Source organism: Callionymus lyra, chromosome 16 (assembly GCF_982586985.1).
Source record: "Callionymus lyra chromosome 16, fCalLyr1.hap1.1, whole genome shotgun sequence".
In the NCBI taxonomy this organism is placed as follows: domain Eukaryota; kingdom Metazoa; phylum Chordata; class Actinopteri; order Syngnathiformes; family Callionymidae; genus Callionymus; species Callionymus lyra.
The window spans coordinates 21,817,451-21,840,453 of NC_141833.1; the positions used below are offsets into that span (position 1 = coordinate 21,817,451).

At 43.1% G+C, this 23,003-nt stretch overlaps 2 protein-coding genes across 3 annotated transcripts in view; one reads left to right on the top strand and one right to left on the bottom strand.

The window, feature by feature from the left end:
* The first annotated feature begins 548 nt into the window (after positions 1–548).
* mrc1b (mannose receptor, C type 1b) lies at positions 549–11,318 on the top strand. The gene is made up of 31 exons (XM_087810732.1): positions 549–747; positions 821–1,177; positions 1,246–1,416; positions 1,477–1,632; positions 2,550–2,660; positions 2,739–2,876; positions 2,944–3,120; positions 4,339–4,493; positions 4,556–4,669; positions 4,732–4,847; positions 5,031–5,179; positions 5,326–5,525; positions 5,598–5,713; positions 6,022–6,094; positions 6,179–6,335; positions 6,423–6,461; positions 6,531–6,694; positions 6,769–6,830; positions 7,381–7,481; positions 7,565–7,707; positions 7,798–7,900; positions 7,971–8,098; positions 8,190–8,234; positions 8,643–8,745; positions 8,937–9,169; positions 9,568–9,733; positions 9,857–10,021; positions 10,090–10,206; positions 10,284–10,439; positions 10,517–10,549; positions 10,849–11,318. The coding sequence occupies exons 1-31, from the start codon at positions 597–599 to the stop codon at positions 11,094–11,096; spliced, it is 4,347 nt and encodes a 1,448-aa protein (XP_087666858.1). The 5' UTR covers positions 549–596; the 3' UTR covers positions 11,097–11,318.
* A 1,898-nt stretch (positions 11,319–13,216) lies between these two features.
* Positions 13,217–23,003, bottom strand: part of cacnb2b (calcium channel, voltage-dependent, beta 2b) — a 33,335-nt gene continuing 23,548 nt past the window's right edge. For both annotated transcript variants that reach the window (XM_087811131.1, XM_087811132.1), the window contains 12 exons: positions 21,509–21,574; positions 19,791–19,913; positions 19,583–19,722; positions 19,431–19,492; positions 19,306–19,331; positions 18,022–18,102; positions 17,901–17,959; positions 17,700–17,809; positions 16,352–16,503; positions 16,190–16,285; positions 15,958–16,131; positions 13,217–14,949 (listed from right to left, as the gene is read on the bottom strand). In XM_087811131.1, the coding sequence (XP_087667257.1) occupies positions 14,275–14,949; positions 15,958–16,131; positions 16,190–16,285; positions 16,352–16,503; positions 17,700–17,809; positions 17,901–17,959; positions 18,022–18,102; positions 19,306–19,331; positions 19,431–19,492; positions 19,583–19,722; positions 19,791–19,913; positions 21,509–21,574 (1,764 nt within the window). In that variant the 3' untranslated portion in view covers positions 13,217–14,274. The remainder of the gene's footprint in view (positions 14,950–15,957; positions 16,132–16,189; positions 16,286–16,351; positions 16,504–17,699; positions 17,810–17,900; positions 17,960–18,021; positions 18,103–19,305; positions 19,332–19,430; positions 19,493–19,582; positions 19,723–19,790; positions 19,914–21,508; positions 21,575–23,003) is intronic.

Here is a 23,003-nt window from a genome sequence, read left to right on the forward strand (position 1 = left end):
TTCTTTTCTCTTCCAATATAGTTGACTTAAATGTATTTAATGTGATATTTTAGGTTTAAAATATCATCGATAGCTGTTGGCTCATGGGTTGGCAGTAGTTTTTTAAATATGTAACACACAACAGAAGTCACAGGATGCAACGTAATGAAAAAGACGTCAAATAGTTTGGATTGTTTGTGGATTTCCATCTAAAACATCACCGACATCGAGCATCTGTTCCATGTCCTAATACAACGTTTTTGAGTAACACACGTTTGTTTTCGAGTTGTATATTTGGGGGGACCCCTGCCTGGAGGGTCACGCAGCATCACTGACCGGAGGTTCTGAGGTGTGAGTGAGATTATGCTGGATCTCTGCACTTATCTTGAATTATCTTAGCGCAGCAGAAGTGGACAGTTAGTTCTCAAGTGTTTTATAAATGCAAGCAGGGTGTGTGTGTGTGTGTGTGTGTGTGTGTGTGTGTGTGTGTGTGTGTGTGTGTACTTCCCCATCATCCCCTGCCCCCTTTTTTTTTTGCACAGCAGCGTTGTGTTGTGATGTCTCAATCCGAAACATGACTCTTTGTCAATGAAAAGAAGAACAGATCCCGTGTATAGATGCTCTCTGTGTGGCGGTGCTGCTCACAAGGCCTGTGGCGTCCAGTGATGTCTGGAGCCGTGAGACTCAGCGGGAGGATGGCGAGCGCCCGGATGACTCTCGCAGCCGTCCTGCTCCTCTTCTCCTCGCTGTCCTGCTCATCGTCTAACGGTACGACGCCGACGCACCTGTGCGGTTTTGAACGTTTCAGGTGTTTTTTTTTTTTAAAACTCTTCGTTTGCAGACTCGCAATTCGGGATCATCAACAAAGCCACGGGGTTTTGTTTGGCGAAGAAGTCCAGCCGCTGCCAGGACGTGCGCTGGACGACGGGCAACCGGCTCTTCTCCACGTCCACCAAGAAGTGTCTGGGGGCGCAGGGGCGCAGCGTGGGCAGCGAGGTGGCGCTCCACGACTGCGACGACAAGTCGGAGCTGCAGAAGTGGGAGTGCAAGAACGACACGCTGCTGGTGCTGAAGGGCCAGCAGCTCTACGTGGAGATGAAGGCGGACGAGACGGCCGCGCTCTCCAGGACGGTCGGACCCAACAACCACTTCACCGTCACGGGCTCCTCCAGCGGTCCCTGCTCGAGGACCTTCAGAGGTGAAGAGGATTTCGAAGGGTTCGTGATGTGAGTGAGTTCGACTAAATGTTCCTCCTCGTTGTGTCAGAGCACTATTCCATCGCCGGGAATGCCTACGGGAAGATTTGCGCGTTTCCCTTCCTGTACAAAGACCGATGGTTCGGCGACTGCACGACGTACGACTCGTCCATCAAGCGGCCCTGGTGCTCGGTGGAGACCAGATACGAGCACGAGCTGTGGGGCTACTGCCCGACCTTATGTGAGTGACGCCGGTTGGTTTGAGGCTCGAGCGGAGATGAACTCATGTTCTGTTCAACAGCCACGGAGTTCTGGTCCAAGAACCAGGTGTCGGGAGCGTATTACCAGATCAACGGTCAGTCAGCGCTCACCTGGCCTCAGGCGGAGGTCAGCTGCCGACAGCAGGGGGCTTCTCTGGTCAGCATCAGCGACCCCAGCGAGCAGGCTGTCATCTCAGGTAGGACGCCGCCTAGTGGATGGAAGAAGATCGTTTTTCAGTTTCTTTTCACCAACATATATATGTTTGTACATTATTAAATCATTTTATTTATAACAAACAAACGCGATTATTACAGTATAATATTATAGGCGTTTATAACAATAGTCTATTCAAGGAGCTACAGTATAATAGTATTATTCAAACTACTACTCTAGCTGCACAAATACATTAATACAAGTGAACATTTTACTGCTAAACCGGCAACACAACGGTACTCTTGTAACAATATATCCACACACACAAGCCAGCATGGTATCACGGCTCTGTTACAATGTTTTATGAACACGTTTCATATCTTATTATAAAAAGAAAACAATTGTTTAAATATTATTTAACAGGCTGTTTCTGATAATTACCTCCACCAAGGAGATTATGTGATCGTCTGGTATTTGAGTGAAAATCAGAGGAATGACTTCCAATAGAATTTTCAGGGAACGTTGATGATGGGACGAGATAAAGTGTATGTTTTGCGGGAGTTTTTTCTCACTGCTATATAATTATTATAATATTGCAAATGCTAAAAATATAATCCAATTATTTTTAATAAACTACATGTTGGGCAAAATTACTTTTCTTTTTTTTTTTTATCATTGATTAGTTTCAAGATGAGATGCGAATACATTTAGTTTGTGAACTCGAGCTGCTTCCTGGAAAACACATGACTGTGAGATCACTGTGGTCCAAAGAACAGATATTGTGAAATCAGGTTGAGAGATATGAAGCCTTTGTACTTACAGTAGATCTTATCACAAGTTATCGAACAGGGAATAGTCATAAATTAAAAAAATCGGTGTCTTATGTTCGCACAGAAAAACAAAACAATAAAGACAAGGTTAATCTCATGAATTGTTATTTCACTGTACTGACACACGCAGCTCTTTTGGGATCTGGGAAAACCAAACTGTGGACCGGTCTAGTTCAAAACCCAGAGCACGGCTGGCAGTGGACCGACGGGAAGCCGTTCCGCTACCTAAGATGGAGTCCTGGTAATTCTGCTCGGATCATTCGGACAAAAACTTTTGAGTCACATAAATTCATCACATTATCCCATCTTCTCATTTCAGGAAATCCACTTCCAAACCCGGGACACAACTGTGCAGTCCTGGACTCCAGTGGACAACATTACTGGCAGAGCTCCACGTGCCCCAAGAAGATGGGCTACATCTGCTACAAGGACGGCGCTCCACCGCAGCCGCCGCAAAGTACTCGCCGCCGCTCGCCCTTCGCCGAGGCACGTCCTCCTCTAACACGTGTGCTTTCCATCATCAGTCGAGGAAGGGTTTTGCTCGGACCCCTGGATCCCCTACAACGGCCACTGCTTCCACCTTTACCGCACCGTTCAGACGTGGACGGACGCTCAGAGAGAGTGTCGCAAAGAGGCGGGAGAACTCGTGAGCGTCCGCAACATTGAGGACCACAGCTTTGTCCTGTCTCAGCTTGGTTACGGTGAGTCACAATGTAGCTTCAGAACGTTAGTTTACATGCCGTCAGGGAGGATCGAGCAAGTGTTTCTTGAACTGTGATGATCAAGATGTTACATAATAAGCAGGGACTGCTATAATTATGACGCCTACAGCTCCCCCTGCTGTCTGAGGAAAGCATTAACTAACAGTCACGCTCAAACGTAAAAAGACAAGGGAACCAGTTGTTCCCTGAGATGTGTGTTGTTGTGCTGTTCCAAAGGCAGAAATACATTGCGTAACAGATGAGTCTCACTCTTGCGTTTCCTCTTCCAGTTCTGTGAGTGCTGCTCAGTAAAGTAGGAAGTAAAGTAGGACAACTTTTATATGCGTTTGTGTCTTCTCGCCTGGACTATTGCAACAGTTTGTTTTCATGTCTAAACCAGAAGGATGTGTCTCGCCTGCAGTTCATACAAAACTCTGCAGCCAGAATTCTGAGCCGCTCTAGTAGAAGAACTCACATTTCTCCGATCCTTAAAACTTTTAAAATTCTGGTTCTTACTTTCAGATCTATTCATGGTCAGACCTTCCATCAGTGATCTGATCCAGACTTACACCTCAGCTCGGGCTCTGAGGTCTGTGGATCAGAATCTACTGATGGTTCCTGAACTTAAGGACCAGAGGAGAGAAATCCTTCCAGACTGTTGCTCCTAAGCTTTGGAACGATCTTCTCTCTCTTTGCGCTTGATGGAGTCTACTGACTCCTTCAAGAAACATCTTAAGACTTTATTGAATATTGTTTTGATTGTTTAAGCGCTTTGTGACCCTGGTCTGGAAAAGCGCAATACAAATACAAATTACTTACTTACTTACAACCTGTCACTGTTTCTGTCAGCTAGGCTAGCTTTATAAAGAAACGGTCTTTGCTTAAAGAGATATTTCTCCTCAACCTCATGTCGAGTAATGATTGGGATCATTTTCAGAGTAATTCTCTTTAGAGGAACCAGCAGAAATGCTGGTCCATATGACTCACTTTTATTGCTACTTCATTCTTCAGGAAATGAATGCAACCACCATCTAGTAGCTAATGCACAACCCCCTTCATCTCATAAACCCTCACAGTATAAAGTCACGTCGCTTCAAAGCAGGGGTCACCAGGCTTATTACAACATCGTCTAAAACTTCATCCGAAGACTACCAACGTTCTTCCAAACAATTCCTGTCTCTACAGTCAAGTCTAATGCTCTGTTCGTCTCCTCGACAGCGACCACGGACGAGCTCTGGCTGGGCCTGAACGACAGGAAGACGGAGGGTCTGTTCGAGTGGAGCGACCACTATGCTGTGACCTTCATCAGCTGGGAGTTCGGTTCCCCCAAGTTCTCCTCAGACATCGAAGACTGCGTCCTGATGAGAGGAGAGGTAACTTCAACTCACACCCGAGCTCGTCTAGAGGAAGGTTCGAGTCCGACTTCTCTTCGCAGAAGGGCAACTGGGCCGATCGGGACTGTGAAGAGAAGCACGGTTACATCTGCATGAAGCAGAGTTCGACGTCGAGGCCTAGAGACGAAACGTTTCTGGACATCGGCTGTAAATCCGTGAGTCGAAACTAAAACTTGATTTGAATCCACCAGACTGATCGTTTGGTTTGACAACGCAGGGCTGGAGGAAACATGGCGCCTACTGCTACTTTGTAGGGACGGAAGCCAAGACCTGGGATGAATCGAAGGAGCACTGCAAGTCGACTGACTCCATCCTGGCCGACGTCTTAAATGCGTGAGTAGAACTTTCACACATATTAATTGCTGATGGGAAACAGTAGTAGAAAGAGCTTTGGACTGCCTTCCCTTTGACCTTTCCCCACCTACTCTGACCTTGATGTGCATAAGAAACGACTTAATCCGTGACCTTCTTTTCCACCGTAAACATTCCTTGGATGCGTGTTTTTTCGTGTTCCAGAGTGGACAACGCGTTCCTCATCAGTTTGGTTGGGCTGAGGTCGGAGAATTATTTCTGGCTGGGACTTTCCAACCAGAAAAACATCGACCAGTTGGTTTGGACCAACACAGAAGTGGTCAAGTTTACACACTGGAATTCTGCAATGCCGGGTAAGGAGGAGGATCCTAGGTTTGCTGTGGACTTGTTTTGATCACTTGAGAGTGTTTCAAATGTTGACAAAATAACTTCATTCATAGATGTGAGATATTAAATCCCATTTGGTTCGACAAATAAAAAAACAACTATTGCCGTCTAGGGAGCGAACAGGGTTGTGTTGCCATGAAAACGGGGGTTCACGCCGGACTGTGGGATCTGCTGCCTTGCTCCAACAAGGAGAAGTACATTTGCAAGCACCTGGCCGAAGGGGAAGTCGTACCTCCGGAGCCCCCTACGCAGACCCCCCTTCAGTGTGCGGACGGATGGAATAGAGTGGGAACACGGAACCATTGCTCAAAGGTAACTTAAGTCTTGATTAGAGACATCTACAAAACAACCTCTACGTCTATCATAGACTGTCCTTTTTCAAAGTTCTTCACAGGACCTCGGGCTCATGAGAAGACCTGGTTTGAAGCCAGAGACTTCTGCGTAGCCATCGGCGGGGACCTGCTCAGCATCCACAGCTCCACCGAGCTCCTCGTGGCTCGGTATGTTTCCTCCGAGCATGATATCGATGGTCAAAGATAGACGCCGAAGGTTTAGCCTCGTCATTTTCACACCCCGATTATCAGTAACCCAGGGGGCGAGTCAACATGTTTGGACGAGGGCCATATTTTAGAATTTTTAAATATCTATAGTTTGATTTAAAACTGTTTCATGGACACGTAAAGAAGCTACTGAGGGGCCACACAGGCCACGCAATAGTGTAGTAAAATATATTTCATCGTGGCCTTGGATCATTGAAATAACCCAACTTTTCTTTGATTCATCCACGTCACATCCTCACCTCCCGCAGCCATGGACGCGCCTGGATTGGACTACACATCTCTGACCCGAGTGAAGGCTTCACCTGGAGCGATGGATCCCCGGTGCGGCTCTTGCGTGGCGCACATCTGCCCAGCTTTGAACGATGAACACAACTGATCATTCTTCTTCATTTTTTACCCAAAAAGGTGAATTATCTGCACTGGCAGGAGGGGGAACCGAACAACCACAACAACGCAGAATCTTGCACCGAGTTTAAGATCTACCGGGCCGACGATGAGACCGGCTCTTGGAACGACGCTCACTGCGAGACTTACAACGACTGGGTCTGTCAGATTCGAGCAGGTGAGGAACATTTTTTAATACTTCTTAACAGAACTGAGTCTTTAACCCATTCTTTGTCAAAACATTCCTGTGTGTGTTTTCTAACAGGTGTGACGCCGAAGCCGACTCCGAACGACACTGCAGTAGGTAGGACGGTTCACTTGATCGCCCGAGGTCACCTCCGAATGAATCACCAATACTTTTGAAACTCTCTAGATTACAACGTCACGTCGGACGGGTGGCTGGTGTGGAAGGGACATCAGTACTTCATCAACAAGCGCTCGCTAGCGAAGGACGACGCTCGTAGCTTCTGCCAGCAGAGACACGGTGACTTGATCACCATCACCAGCGAGGCCGAGAACATCTTCGTGTGGAAGCAGGTCCGAGATATGAAACGACGAGATGTTAACGATCACCATAAGACAAGCAATCATTGGTTTCTATCTGTCAACAGGTGTCCAGAAGTTATGGAAACTACTACATCGGTTTGTCGGTGGATCTAGACGGATCGTTTTGGTGAGAATGGATTTTCTCCTGAAACAATTTAAATTATTGGAACTATTTCATTCACTCTCAAGCAAATACAAGTATTTGAATATTTTCCGGGCTGCATATAATAAAAGTTGCGTCAGGTGTGTCCTGGGCCTGGAGTTTGACATGATGATCCTGCACTCACCCATGGACAAGATACAAGTGGCTGTTATCTCTGCAGGGGGGCTGGTGTCATCCTTTGAGATATGATTAGAAACTCTGTCAACGGGGGAAACTAAAGTAGAATCCTTGCTCCTGCACATGTACCCAGGTCTGGGTATATTTAACTGGGACAGACCCATTACTCATTAGGGGGATTACATTTTGTCATGGGGCCTGGGAAAAACTTAGTGTTACCCCAAGAAAAGCTGGAGGCAGTTTCCAGGCTTTTTCAACTTAATGGAGGGTCCAATGGTCAGGAAGGATTTGTCTCTTGACTCAAACTGGTGGTTGAACCGAACTTAAACTAATTTATTATTTCAAATTAGTTTAATATGACTGTCAACGAACCCTAAACAATTGCTTTTGCTTGAAGGTGGATGGACGGTTCTCCGCTGGGATTTCGGAGATGGGACGCAGAGCAGCCGAATCCTGATTCCTTCGATGAGAACTGTGTGGTCATGACCTACTACATGGGTGAGTCCCGTCACACATCCATCCAAACAAAGCTAGAATAACAGCTGAACGTCTCTTTCTGCGTCTTCTCTGGGTCGTTGAAGGTTTCTGGCGCGGCAGTAACTGTGGCGAGGAGTACCAGTCCATCTGCAAACGTGGAGGCTCCGTACCCGTCAACAGCACCGTAGCCCCCACACCGGCTCCTAAAGGAGGCTGCCCGATCAGGTGGACCAAGTATGATTCAAAGGTCAGAAGAACAGAAATCTGAGTCACAAATGCTTCCATATTGCGCCTCAATTTCAGCTTTCACTGAGAGTTGCTTCATTTATCTGTGCAGTGTTACAGTATCAGCAACCGCCAGGCATCTTGGGAAGATTCAAGGAGACAGTGCATCACCATGGGGGGGAATCTGGCTTCCATCCAGACACGGAAAGTACAAGGTGTGTGAGAATCATCCGCAAAAAACTACTTGAAAAACCAAGGATTAACATGTGCCTTTGGACCTTCTAGCATTTCTGACAACCAAAATCTTCGAAAGTGCCACATCAGACCTTTGGATTGGTTTGAACGGAATAAAACAGGATGAGTTTTACTGGACGGATGGGAAGTCGAGGCAATACACCAACTGGGGATATTCTGTGAGAAAAATACTTTCAAGTCATCGAGGCTTCTTGTAAAATAACTCGCTAAGACCCGTTTGAAATGGATTTTTCTGACTTTGTGTTCCAGGGTCGATACCATCGCACAGGAACTTTTTACAAGAGATGGAATGAGGTAGACATCAACTTTTTGTGTGTGAGAGTTAAAATGATGGAGGGTAGATTGAAGATAACTTTTGCAAATGATTTCTTCCCATTTAATAAACGTGCCTCTGAAGATGCACTTGAATTAATCTGTCATATCGTACGCCTTCTGGGCGTCAACCTGGTGAGGGACTCTGGGTAAGTCCAAATTAGAGGAGGCTGGACAAGTTTGTCACACTGGGATCGCCATCAACCACTTTCCTGTACGAATATCACCAAAACAATTAGTGTGAACATCAATAAACGTATCCATCAGGATGAGTTTAAACATCTTGTAAGACAACACTGGGCGTCACCGTAGCAACTACAGAGATGCGACATGTGTCACCAGCAAGTCTCTCGTGTGTTTTGAAATGCTAACGGATGTTTCCTGTCACAGGGAGATTGTGTGTTGATGTCCTCCAGTCCGACTTCTGGCACCGGGAAGTGGTTGATCAAGTCCTGTAACGACACTAATGGCTTCGTCTGTGCCAGGAGACTCGGTGGGTATCTGAAGCAATTCGTTCCGAGATAAGAAGGGCACAATATTTTTTAATAACTTTTCATTAAAGGGAATTTAGAAGATGTTTTTTTAATTTAAAGTGACAAAGAACCGTGCATTAACCATCATAAGGGTCTGATTAAATATGGAGATTTGATTTGCTTCTGATGGCTTCAAACTCTTTCTTCACAGACCCAAATAGCCCGTCTCAGCCGGACCCTCCCATTTCAAGCATTTACGTGTCCCTGGGAAACGACAGCATTAAGTTTGTTTCCCGAAATCTGACCTGGAGCGATGCCAAGAAACACTGCGAGGACGATAAGGCGAACCTGGCGAGTCTGAGGAACCAGTGGGAGCACGCATACGTGGAACTGCTGACTATGAAAATCAATGCTCCTGTTTGGATTGGACTGAACAAAAAGCAGGTGAATGCAAAGAATGAAAGGACTATATGCAAGAATGGTTAGGGCTGGGTATCGAGGGAAAATGTTCAATATCAAAACCTATTCCTGAATGATACTATTTTCTATACCAGTTTTGAATTACATATATTTCAAATATTTGGCATTTTGCTAAATTTCCACTAAAAGGAAAAAGAAATGAAAAATAATTCCCAGTACAAAAGAACAATGGCTAACAAGTGACAAATGCAGAAAAATACACACAATAAAGTTTTGAAATAATAGTAATACAACTTAATAATAGCATTTTGAAACGAGATGGTGGGATTAAAAGACATTTAAATGAACTTGAGTATTTATTATAGAAATATTTGGAAATTTAAAAGCATACTGATAACGATATATTTCTGTTTTTCTGTCAGACCGGCGGCTACTTTCGGTATATTGATGGCTGGCACCTGAAATTTGCCAACTGGGCCGAATCTGAACCGAGCTCGGAGCGACCCTGCGTTTACTTGGATTTAGAAGGAAAATGGAGGACGGCTTTCTGCAACATGAGCATGAACAGTGTCTGCAAGCAGTCGACGGGTATGGACTGTAAAATGTTCACTGACATTATTTTAAGAACTTTTTAGAAGAAGAAACTTGTTGATAGAAAGCCCTCGATAGATCAACAACTCCTCCGCTCAAGACCGTCTCTTCTCGCTGCAGATGTGCCGCCAACCGACTCCACCGTGTACCCCGGAGTCTGCCCTGACAACGCGGTGGAGGACCACTACCAGACCTTCAACTGGGTGCCCTTCAAGAACTACTGCTACATGTTCATCACGGAGGAGATCGAGTGGGCCGACGCCGCCAGCAGTTGTGCCCGACACAGTAAGAGCGCAGACACTAAACAGCAACTGATTTAGCAAAGATTCTTACCACCGACCCGTGTTTCTCAGACGGTGCGTTGGCGAGCATCACCGACCCCGACGAGCAGGCGTTCATAAAGAGTAACGTGGAAATATTCAAAGACAGTCATAGCTCCTTCTGGATCGGCCTCTACAAGACCCACAAAGGTTTGCAGGAACCAGATCATATGTTTAAAAGATTCCGTTTTTTTTAGGTTGGTTTTTAATCTGCTGTCTGGCTTCAGGGGTGTGGAAGTGGTTGGATCAGGCCGTCATGGACTACACAAACTGGGCTATGGAAGACACGGAAAAGGAATTCGGTGAGATTGGAAGTATGGACGGTGAATGGAGGACCGGGCGAAAGTGGAACGACAGAGCCTACATATGTAAGACGGCAAAAGGTACGTCAATCCTCATCGTACTTCAACTTCTTTGTATTCGTGTTGTTACTCAAATTCTTGCTTTACTCTCTCGACAGTCATGATATCACTTGTCCCTGATCCCAGGCCTGGTAAGTGTCAACTTAATCAACTAATATAGCAGGTGTTTCATTCTTACCAGGAGAAGAGGAAGCATCGTAACTATAAGCAAACATAACAGATGTTTATGTGAATGTATTGTAGCGCAGGTTTAACACAAAATGAAATGACGACATCCATAAGCATCTTGTAGTAGAAAAGCCACTGAAACCTGAGAAACTATCACAGGGATGTAAATCGATTGCGAATTCAAAAACTAAAGTCATAGCAACATTTTAACATGTAAAAAAAACTGACTGAATCTCACGGTCGACCTCTCGTTCTCCTGCAGAACCTCTGGGCCCACAGGACTCTAGCAATCGTGTCCACAGAGGTTTGATCTTGGTGCTGGTCGTGATCGTCTCCGCCGCTGTGTTTTTGATCGGATTCTTCATCTACAAGAAGATCCCTCGGTCGTTGCCCACCTTCGACAACCCGTTGTACTTTGACAGCGAACGATCGCAGCCCGATGTCGTGGACACAAATAAACTGATCGAGAAGGCGGAGGAAGACAAACTGGAGCCCATTATAACCCTGTGATAGAGAGTGTGGCGGGACTTTGATTGAACTCAGGCACATGTATGAAATTCTTCTGTCATGTTTGTTACATTGTTGCTGTGTGTGTATGTGTTCAGTTATTTAACAAAACATGTATTTGGGTGGGATTACAAACGTCTGTTACAACTGAGTGTAAATAATTGTTTGTCAATGCTTTTACTCCTGAAGTCTTTCTAAAGTGAAAAATAAACTTCTGAAACGAAAGCGTGACGTTATCTCCATTGGTTTATTCTCATTGTACGAGTAAAAAACAACAATAGTCAGAGTCATAACCATGCGTCTTGAGATCGGACAAGGCGTAACGATCCTTCCTTTATTCCCAGCCTTTCGTTGACCGTGTATGTTTTCAATCAAGACTGAAAGACCAGCATCAGGAACCAGCTGATGCAGTCATTAGGGGAACTTTTAAAAGGCTTAACCCCACCATGGAGATGCTACGTGAAGGACAGCTAAGCTCACTATATGAAGGTCTTTTAATGTACGGCGGGACTGCTGTGTGTCAAATTACGAGCAGATTGTGAGTCATCTCAAATGTGTCGCTCCATTACAAATCAGTACCATTACAATAATGAACTTTTCAGCTCATTAGATGTCGTTCAGTGGTCCCTCGAATTAGGCTAACGCCTGCTAACCTCTACTCATTCACCAACCTTCCTGACTATTTGTTTTTTATCTCTTCTTCTCATTGTGTTCAAACTACATATGGGTTTTTAAACTTTGCAAGTTTGCTCTAACTTGGTTCACTGCTTACCAAGACACACACTAAAAGATTGATCCTTGTGTTCTGTACAAACAAACTTAATTAAGAACTCTGGGACTATTACCCGACTAAAGGTAAGTACTTCACTGACAAATCCTATCACATATGGTCTCCTGGAGGTCCTTGATTTAAAGTAGGAAAGCTGATTTCAGCTTGAAGTATGTTGAGCAACTGACTGAAAAGTTATTCTCATTTGTTACTCTCCTTTGCAAATGAACCAAAGTTAAACATTAAAAGACAATAAAGGGAAGTGAAACCAAAAATGTGAAAGAACATTAAATCTCTTGGTTTAAGGACAATAATGTTGCAAGAACCCACATGAGGAGTTAAGAGTCATTACTTACAGAAACTAACTGACAATTTCTACATGAATATTACACAGTTGTTTGTCCCAGATGTCCTTGAATCATTTCCTGTGTCTGTGTTTTTAGAGCTGAGAGAAGGTTTGCGCTCGAGTGGTCAGAAGGCTATTTTATGTAGAGCCCAAAAGTGATACTAAAATAAAAGTAAAATGATACGGAGAAAAATTGAGGTCTGAATAAGACAGAGGTATTATATTAAATTAATAATATAGAGCCAAGTATAGTTCTTGACATTCCAATGGCTTTCTCGTCCTACCGTGAAAGTTACTCCTGCTGACATGAATTTAAGTTGTACTTGTTACTCATCCGAGCATCAAAAATTGTCTTTATAGGCTCTGTTCCATTTCAACAGCATTAATTGATTGAGCATTTGATAGATTTAAAACACCTAAAGAAAACTACAAACTAAATCAAAAGAAAAATGTTAAACTATTTTGAGATTGTATAATCATTTATTTACCGTTTTATCATGATCTATATTAAGCATATACAAATAAAATATATATATAATGTGAATTAAAATGATTAAAGCTTGTTTTGTTTTTTCAAACAAGCTTAAATTTATTTATTTTATTTTTCTTCTTTCTTTTACAGCTTCCCTATCACGCCATCTCACAGCCCCTCAACAACAGTCATGATAAATAACGTTGCCTCTTGTTAAAAATAAACAGACCTTGAGCAAAGAAAGGGAGACAAAAGAAACAAGCAGCAATTAAAATGATGGAACTCACCTTTTTGGACAGTCTGGTGGTCAGAAGACAATCTAAAGAGAGGACTAGGTTGGCAGGGGTTGGATCTGGATTAAACATATGGCAGGAATGAGCAGGATAGAGTGAGGGAGTGAAATAAAAGTACTTTACTGACCACAAAACAAAGGAACAGATGAGTGGAGGCTACACACCAGCTACCTAAGAAGAAGAGAGTACATATGAAGAGGGTTGATTATCATTCATCAACTATCATATTAGACACGTACACACTTGGTCATTTTTCATTTTAATATTGTCCAACAATAGTGTGCATGTTTGTAAAACCTCTGTACAAAAAGAACAAGCCGACTCTTCGAACCAAACCGAGTCTCTTTGCTCCTTCATTCGGTTCCAAGGCAGTTATGATGTATTTACAAATGCATAGAGCTTTTGAGTCTGCGATCATTACAGTAGGATGCATAGAGAATGTGCAGCATTCGAGCACAGGACACAGAAATGACTGGCAGACGGAGTAAACCACATCAGAAATACATGCTGGAGTTATAAAGAAATACTTTCATGATGTGGAGATGAAGTGAGTCTTTTAGCGTTAAACTCACCAGGATGAGAAGGAAACTGGAAGGTTGGAAAAACTGCAACGTATTTGTGGTTATAAACTATTGTGTAGTAATTATTATTATTGTATTTAGGTGTGTGGGCTCTGGTTCAAAAGTGAGGGGACATGTGATCAACAACACAAACGTCACTGAAATAAGCCCTGAATGTGAGTAAAATAGCAACTTAAAGACTTGTGATTGAATAAGTGACATGAAATAAAGGACACGAGCTGGAAGAATGAAAACCAAAGTGAAGAAGCACGAGTTACAGAAACAAATGGTCTCTCATGCTATAAAGGTTGAACAAGGTTGGTTTTTGAAAGACACAAGAGTGAGTGAATGTTTCAGAACCCCTGGTGTGCTTGCATTTTATTTCATGTGCAGTTGCCTCAAAATAAATGTTATTTTACTTCAATATATTTTTTATTAAACTCACTTTTACTGAACTGAAATGTTTGATCAAGTATATTTTCTTGCTGGTAAATATACTTCCACTGAAATACATTCTCATCATACCATTAGTACATTTACTTGAGTATATTTTCAGGCTGGTAAATGTACTTCTATTGAAGAACAATTGCATGTTAATAGTACTTTTGATCTCCTTGGCGGAGGTATGCACTGTCTCTGTGCTTTGAGAGCGGCGACTGAATCCTTTCAATCGAGAGGATGAAGTGAACAGTGTAACACCGTCAGTGCAGTTGGCCTTGAGCTCCCGACGAGGAGAACCTGTCACTGGTGAATGTACGAGTCTCTGTGCCAGTGTTGTGCGTTGTCGCGCCCTCTGGTCCGATGTCGGTCTCTGTCCTTGTCCCGGTCCCGCTCTCGGTCCCGGCTGTGGTAGTGATGGTGATTGTGCGCGGGGTTGTGAGGGTCCGCGTGATGAACCGTCCGTGAAGGAACGTGCTGGTGGTGTCGGTGCTGCCGGTTCCGCTCGTTGTGCTCCTGCTCGTATTCGTCTGCGTACGGCGCTTGGCTGTTGCCGCGGTGGTGCTGGTGGTGGTGATGATGATGGCGGTGAGGGTGGTTGTTGCTGTGGTGATGCTGGTTGTGCCCTCGAGGGTTCAAGGGAACCACCTCTTCCATGTCCTCCTCCTCCTCCTCCACCTCCTCTGGACGCACCTCTGGCAAACGTCTCCGAGGCGCCCTCTGGGCATGTTCTCTGACGGCTTCTTTTTCCTCAGATATCTGCCCCGGAGGCTCTGGTTTCCTGTGGTGGTGATGATGATGATGATGGTGGGCGTGCAGCGCCCTCTTTGACTCCGTGTTCGACACCTGCTGCTCCTCTCCGGGTTTCTCTTCTGCTTTTGGCTCCTGTGCTGGTGCTGAGGAAGTCTCCTGGTCCAAGTGGTCGTCACGGGAACCTTTTCTCTTTGAAGCTGCCGTCTTCTTATTCTTGTGCTCGTCCTGGAAAAAGCAAGAACGTTGTAAAGTAACCGATGCTCCGTGAGCATGTATAAAAAAAGGACGTTATCTTCAGACACCGTTACACTACGACTAGCAAAAACCACGTTGAACAGTCTCACCGGGATGAGGGAAATAATGAAAGGCTTAAACATGAAGATGTTTTGATGAAGACTTACCATTAGAAGAATTATTTCAGCATCTTTTCCAGTCAAGTAAGACGAGGAGAGATGAAATGGAAGATGTTAGATGAATCCATGGGAGTATTTTGAACATAGGAATGATATTGGTTTTGTGTTTTAAATCAAGCATCGCCAGAAGAAAAGCTTTCAATCCGTCTGGCTTTAATAAATAAAGATTATATTTCTAAAAAAACCTTCAAACTACTGTTTGCTGCTGTAGATTTTATGTAGAATACCAACTTATTGATGGTAAACATCGTTCGATTATATCAAAGTCTTGATGGTAGACTTTACCTCGAAAGAAGGAACCTTAACCCTCATTTTAAAAAGCATTTTCATAAATGCAATTGTTTTATTTTTTTTTATTATAAGACAAATTAACTTGATGTTAAATGACAACTCCGGCATTATATTATAAAATATCAGTTGAAATTGAAATGCGTATCTTTTCAAATGAGCAACATTTTCAACTTAAAACATGAATTTCAAAAATACATTTTTTAAGAGCACAAGTATTCATGTGTTGAGTCTCTTCAACGGTCACTAGGGGGAGACATTGGCCACTAACTGAATTTGTTTTTTGAAAGGTAGTTCAGATACATGAGTTTTTAATGTCTTCAGAAAACATTATATTCGTGCATTGGTCTAGAAGTTAAATCATATGCTTTGTAGGTTTGAATATTTTTTCATTTCTTTGGAGAAAAGAAAGTCAGAAATGAGCTGAATAACCATTAAACCTTCCTCTCCAGTGATGTCAGGGATGTTGGTGAAAATGAATGCATTGCAATGAAGGCCACACTCAGTAGTCTTTCTTTTAGTTTCCAAGTACCGGAGCTCCAGACGGGCTGACGGGAAGTGTGCTCTCGGCCAGCTGGGCCACCATCGCGTTCACTGGCTCCATCTCCGGCGGGTGAGTGGCCCTCCAGTAGGACTCCAGATAGTCAGCGATGTGTTCACAGGCGTCGGTCAGCTGGTTCTCGTCCAGGATGACATCGAACATTTCCTGGAGGAAGACTTGAGATGAGAACCTGGCATCAGGACGTTCCTGCTTAGACACGTACCGGCGGACATTGAGCGAGCTTGTCCGCGGCGACCAGCTGAACATTGAGATGTTTGGTCTGAGACTTCCCTCTGGTCTTGATCAATCTGGTCAGAACCTGCCGGTGTGAGGAGGTACAAGTTGTGTATCGTTGCTGGTGATCCGAGGGAAGTATGTGACAGACCTTTGGAGAAGAAATCTTGACGTAAACCAGGATGGGAGCCAGGGAGGTCTTGGCCACTTGAATAGGGTGGTTGACTGTGTCAGCATCCAGAACCACCAGCTGGAGGCTTCGCGCCAGCTCGAAGATTCGCTCGACTTCTCCTTGGATCTGAGCTGGTGAAGCAGAGGCTCAGTTAAGACGACAGTGACTTCATTTAAAGAAAAATGGCACCAAACGCTTCAGTGACACTTACCAGCTGTATCTGTGACACGTCAGGGGGGGAGGGGCAAGAGCAGAAATAAATATAAATTAAATTAGATCAACTTTATTGATCTCTCTGGAGGTCTCCTTTGGGAAATAGTTTTAAAGACACAAGAAAAATAACAAGGATACAAAGATTAACATCGAATATCATCTTTTTACTTCTGCCCCCAGACTCAGAATTAAACAATCTAATAGCACGAGGAATGAATGAGTCCCTGAGTCTATTAGTGTTGCATCATGGGAGGAGCATTCGTGCTGCATCTACTTCTCTGCTCACTGATGACAGTGTTCAGAGGATGATGTCATCATCCATGATGGACAGTAGTTTGTCCAGTGATCTCGTCTCAGCAACTGTCACCAGTGAGTGCAGCTCCAGTACTCGTCCTTGTCCCTGATGTGTCCATCTATTCTATCCTTTAATTGAATGTATTAAGTTCCTACTTAATGAAATGTATATAGGGTGTATAGGGTTGTAATGAAATAAAAATATTTTAATTCCAGATATGGTATCGATATTCAATAGCACTGTATCGTTATTTAAATGTATTAATTTGTTTGAAATGAAATTTGATTTTATTGTAGTTATTTTATAGTTTATATTTCAATTGTGTGTATAATACAATCATTCAATGTTATAATTTACAATTAACACTCAAAGACTCATAGGCGTTTATTCATTTGTGTGCTGCAATTAAACCTCCAGCCACTAGTTGGCAACAGTAGTCATTTCCTCCGGGACAAAGTAACAACAAAACCGGAGGAATAGCAGCAATGAGTGAAAAAGAAGAGCCTAAGCTAGGAATCATTTTGGCGTCAAAACAAAGTTTAAAGTTAAAAAACACTGACAGATACTAGATGTTACATGTTGCTCCAGGTTGTTTGTGTTAATGCACTTCATTGTTAATATACATTTTATGTTTTATTTTTTTAGAAACACTTTCACATTTGATTAGAGAAAGTATTTGTTCATTTCTTTGTTGAAAAAGCCAGAAAAAGTGTTGTTTTATATCGTTTATACTACACTATCACAATATATGGTACACACATGTATCATGTATATATATATATACACACACATTCCATTAATGGATCAAGTTCTTCTTACCTAAATTGGAGCGTGTGTTCGAACGGTCAATTAACGCCTTTTTTCCGGGGTTGTTAAGTATGGACCGCTTTGCCATGGAAATATCGGCTGTGACCCGAGTGATGGTGATTCTAGAGATGTGACGAGAGGTGTTAAGGTCAAGAGGTCGTCACTCTTTCAACGTTGAAGTCAGACACAAAGACAGTGTAGATCAGAACATACCTGCCTTCAAATCGATGCTTCAAATAGTCGAAGAGAGCTTTTTGCATCATGTCTGTAACCTGGAGTGAAGAAGAAGAGATTGAACTGTTTAATAAATAAACAGTAGACACAGCAGACTTACGTCCAAGCCCTTCAGTGACGGGCCCATCAGAACCACTGGTCGCATTGTAGGCACAACATCGTACATGGCGATCTGCTCTCCCTGAAAGAACCCAGACAAAAGCGCTTAAAAGAAATACGATTCTGAACCAGCTGTTTTTTTTACTCAATGTTCCCTCGAATAGTCTGAGTGTGTCTGGAGGTTGAAAGGAAAATCCATATTCCTTTATATCAAGAAAACTCACTGTTTTCAGTGCAAGCTTTAAAGTGGTGACAGAGAAAGATAAATTCGCTCCGTGGTCAAGGAGACCTCGGGGTCATGTCTACGTTTAGCTGAAACAAATTCCTGCTCCAATTTGTGTGATGGAGGAGAAACACAAGAGAGGCCCAATCAAGAGGACACAAATGAAGAAGGACAAGGAGCTTTGGTTTCATTACTGAGAGTCTTCCATGAACCTTCAGGTCACATTCAATCACTCAGAAGTTTGAAATGAAAACACAAGTTAAACAAACTTCGCTGAGGGCGAGACCCCGAAAATAACTTGGCTGGTCCGATTTAAGCCTCGTTTTAGACCCGATTAGACTTTCCAAGGGTCCACAAAATCTGTCAGAGTAAGCAGAGACAAACATGTTCTTTGGAGCATGAAACCGGCGTTACAAAATGTACAAAGTCGCAACTGCTTTCTTTGTTTTTTAAAAACCCAAAATATGTCGAAATATTTTAGAGGAGGTAGTGATTGCTGCCATCTAGAGGCCGGAAGTTTAATTAATTAACACAAAAACGAACACTGTGAATAAGGATTTGGGACTCACCCTCATGTCGACTAATGTTGGATTATTTTCAGAGTGATCTGTTGCTTTTTAGAGTTATAGACAAAAATGTATGTTCATATAAATGAAGTGAACAGTGTCACTTCGTCCAAAAAGACACTTCAAAACATCCAAATACCCCAATACTGCTCGTCTGTGACGTCCATCTTGGATTGAAGCGTCAATGAGAAGAATTGTTTCGGAAAAAATGTAACTAGTCTATATTTTAAGCTTTGTGGCAGATGTTCAAATAACAAGCAATATAAACATGAAATAAAACGGGAAGTACTCCACTGAGCTCCAGTCACTACATTAAAATGAACAAACAAATATATAACTCTTAAAAGAACAGATCACTTTGAAAATAATCCCAACCCTTAGTCGACATGAGGGTGAGTCGAAAATGAGTGACGTTTGGGTGAACTACTTTAATTCAGCTGTGTTTTTAGAACGTGATATAACATTTATGCTGGATAAGGAATCTTAAGTCACTTACTGGCTTCTTTTTCACTTGCTGAGTCGCTGTAAATAGAATGAAAGAAAACAGTTTCATGCTCAACACAACCAGAGGTATGTTATTATCATTTGAAAACATCAGTGCGCTCTGAACTTCTCACCAACCTTGAGATGGGGGGGTGTATTTTTTAGAGTTCAGATCTTGAGCTGCCTGAGAAGACGCTTTGCTGAGAGAAAAGTTCAACAGCATTAGATTTGTGATCCATTAAAGCGGGACGAGATTATTCAGGTCATGACTAAAAGCACGTCGCACGTACTTGGCTAAGGCCTTGGCCGCCTTCCTGGCCTGGACCTCCCGTCTGATGAGAATGGTTTCAAGGTTGACTGGACTGGGAATGAAGCCCACCACGCCATCCTCTTTCACGGGTCGCCCGATCCACCACTCGTTGTTGAATTTCTGATTAAAAACGGGAGAAGACGCTCTAGACCTGATGATGGTTCTTGTCGTTGTGAGCGTCTACAAACCTCTTTGACATGCAGGAAGTCTCTGGCCTCGAACGTCACGGCCTGGCCTGGCACCGGAACGTTGTCATCGTCCGCTGGCGTGTAAGAGAAGTTGCAACGGACAGCGAATGCAACTTGTTTGTACTGGCAGAGAAGAGAGGAATTCATTATAAGTTCTATCCATTCATCCATACATCAATCCATCCTGGATGTGTCTCGCCTGCAGTTCATACAAAACTCTGCAGCCAGAATTCTGAGCCGCTCTAGTAGAAGAACTCACATTTCTCCTTCAAACTCTTCACTGGCTGCCAGTTTCTTTCAGGATCATTTCAAAATTCTGGTTCTTACTTTCAGATCTATTCATGGTAAGACCTTCAGTGATCTGATCCAGACTTACACCCCAGCTCGGGCTCTGAGGTCTGTGGATCAGAATCTACTGATGGTTCCAGAACTTCCGGACCAGAGGAGAGAAATCCTTCCAGACTGTTGCTCCTAAGCTTTGGAACCATCTCTGTGTTTGATGATCTACTGACTCCTTCAAGAAACATCTGTGTTTGATGATCTACTGACTCCTTCAAGAAACATCTCTGTGTTTGATGATCTACTGACTCCTTCAAGAAACATCTGTGTTTGATGATCTACTGACTCCTTCAAGAAACATCTCCGTGTTTGATGATCTACTGACTCCTTCAAGAAACATCTGTGTTTGATGATCTACTGACTCCTTCAAGAAACATCTGTGTTTGATGATCTACTGACTCCTTCAAGAAACATCTGTGTTTGATGATCTACTGACTCCTTCAAGAAATATCTGTGTTTGATGATCTACTGACTCCTTCAAGAAATATCTGTGTTAGATGATCTACTGACTCCTTCAAGAAACATCTGTGTTTGATCATCTACTGACTCCTTCAAGAAACATCTGTGTTTGATGATCTACTGACTCCTTCAAGAAACATCTCTGTGTTTGATGATCTACTGACTCCTTCAAGAAACATCTCTGTGTTTGATGATCTACTGACTCCTTCAAGAAACATCTGTGTTGGATGATCTACTGACTCCTTCAAGAAACATCTGTGTTTGATGATCTACTGACTCCTTCAAGAAACATCTGTGTTTGATGATCTACTGACTCCTTCAAGAAATATCTGTGTTTGATGATCTACTGACTCCTTCAAGAAACATCTGTGTTTGATGATCTACTGACTCCTTCAAGAAACATCTGTGTTTGATGATCTACTGACTCCTTCAAGAAACATCTGTGTTTGATGATCTACTGACTCCTTCAAGAAACATCTGTGTTTGATGATCTACTGACTCCTTCAAGAAACATCTGTGTTTGATAATCTACTGACTTCTTCAAGAAACATCTCAAGACAATTTTATTTGTGCTTTTCCTTGAATAATGTGCCAAAGATAATTGAAAGTGTGTTAACAAACTTTTAGACATGGCCAGCATCACGTCTATGAAATATGTTTTCTTTGATCAATTGTTTGTAACATTCAGCTCCATAAATCGACCCTGGTCTGTCCAATCACGCCTCCCGATGGAGAGTTATGTCACCCGTGAGGACATTAAGCACATGTGAGGGACGATAAGCCCAAAATAAATCACTCGGTTGAAAGCAATATTTGGCTCCGTGTCCTAATCCGATCTCTGTTGTTGGCAGCGACATAATCATCTCCGCGTGTGAATGAACCTGTGACGGCTCACGGCGGACGTTTCCAGAAATATGTACCTTGGCTTTCTCCAGCTGGACCTGGGCGTTCCTTTCCTCAACGACATCGTTGTCATGTCGCTCTCCCTGAAACACAGAGAAGTTCAGTCGGTTATTGTCAATTTTACTCATCTTTCCCTAGTCCAGAGACAGGAATAAAAAACTGTCCACGCTTTATAAAGAGAAACAGAAAGAAAGAACGTTGATTTTGAAATCTTTAAAATACCAAATATTTGAGTTATGAATGAATGAAACCAAGTCTTGAATCTTACTTGTTTGACCCGTGACTCTTCAGATATGTCGACAAGAATATTGATCCGATTGATTTTTCTACTTAAACAACAACAAAACTAAAAAAACTCTTAGACAGTGCATACCTCAGCCAAGGAGCTGATTGAAGATGAACCAACAAAGCGCTAAATCACATCAATGAAACAACATCTGTGATTGAAGAAGATAGTTTGCTCAAGGCCAAGAAACCAACAGCGACAGATAAGTTGATCTAAAGTACTATGAAAAGTCTCTTGAATCAGTAGTTTCCAAAGTTGGATCCAGGGGGCGCTAGCGGGGGCTCAGGAAATTGAAGGCCAGTGAAGAATGGAATTCAATATAATCTTATATCATAAAATAAAATGTTTGTTAACCATTTGCAATGAACATACAACACACAAACCACCTTGATCTTCAGATTCTGAAGTTTCCAATTGTACCTAAACACACCACCTGGGTTTCACCACATAGCTTGTAGCTAGCTAGCTAGTTAGCATGGAATGTATAGATTAGTGACAAGAAAAAGACAGAGAAGCAGACCAATAGTCCTGCCAAGAAAAAGTATGCTGCTAGAAAAGCTCGATGGAGGAGGCTTTTCCCGAGGTGGTCTCTGTGTTGTCTTGACCTTTTAAGCATCTATTTTATTGGGAATTGTATTGATTGTTTAAGTGCTTTGTGACCCTGGTCCGGAAAAAGCGCTTAAACAATTATTACCACCTTAACAGTTTCAACTCATCTCTAGTGTCAGCGGCTTCATCGTCTCCCACATTTCACTGTCAAACAAAGTCGCACATCTGCTCGAGGACCATTTATCAATTAATTAAAAAAAAGGACAGATTGAAGTTTGCGACAGATAATTGAGTTTGTTTATCGTCACCTGAAGAGACGAGATAATGAGAGACGTCTGCGGGGAGTTTTAAAGCCTAATTAGATCCGATGCTGCTGCAGACGCGACAAATGCAAGATCAGAGTTGTCGTACTTTCAATGGTAATTAGTACACAAATACAAGACGTGTTCGTCCGACTGCAGAGACGAGCGCAGCAGTTCCCCTCAGGACGCTCAGGTGTCCCAGAGACAGGACCGTCCCCTCAAAGACATGCTAATGGATGCCCTTCTGCGTCACGACCAGAAGGGGGAACACACACCTGAGCCAGGCCAGGCTCTTGAGATACACACTCCGGATGTCAACAATCTGTTCACGTTGACACAATAGGAATGATGAACAGTATTCCATGGTTAAGGAAG

Coding starts and splice junctions, on each gene's coding strand:
- mrc1b (XM_087810732.1), top strand. CDS start 597: ATGCTCTCTGTGTGGCGGTGCTGCTCACAAGGCCTGTGGCGTCCAGTG. Junction 6,831..7,380: donor GATCTAGACGGATCGTTTTG/GTGAGAATGGAT, acceptor TTTTGCTTGAAG/GTGGATGGACGGTTCTCCGC. Junction 9,170..9,567: donor TTGGACTGAACAAAAAGCAG/GTGAATGCAAAG, acceptor TTTTTCTGTCAG/ACCGGCGGCTACTTTCGGTA.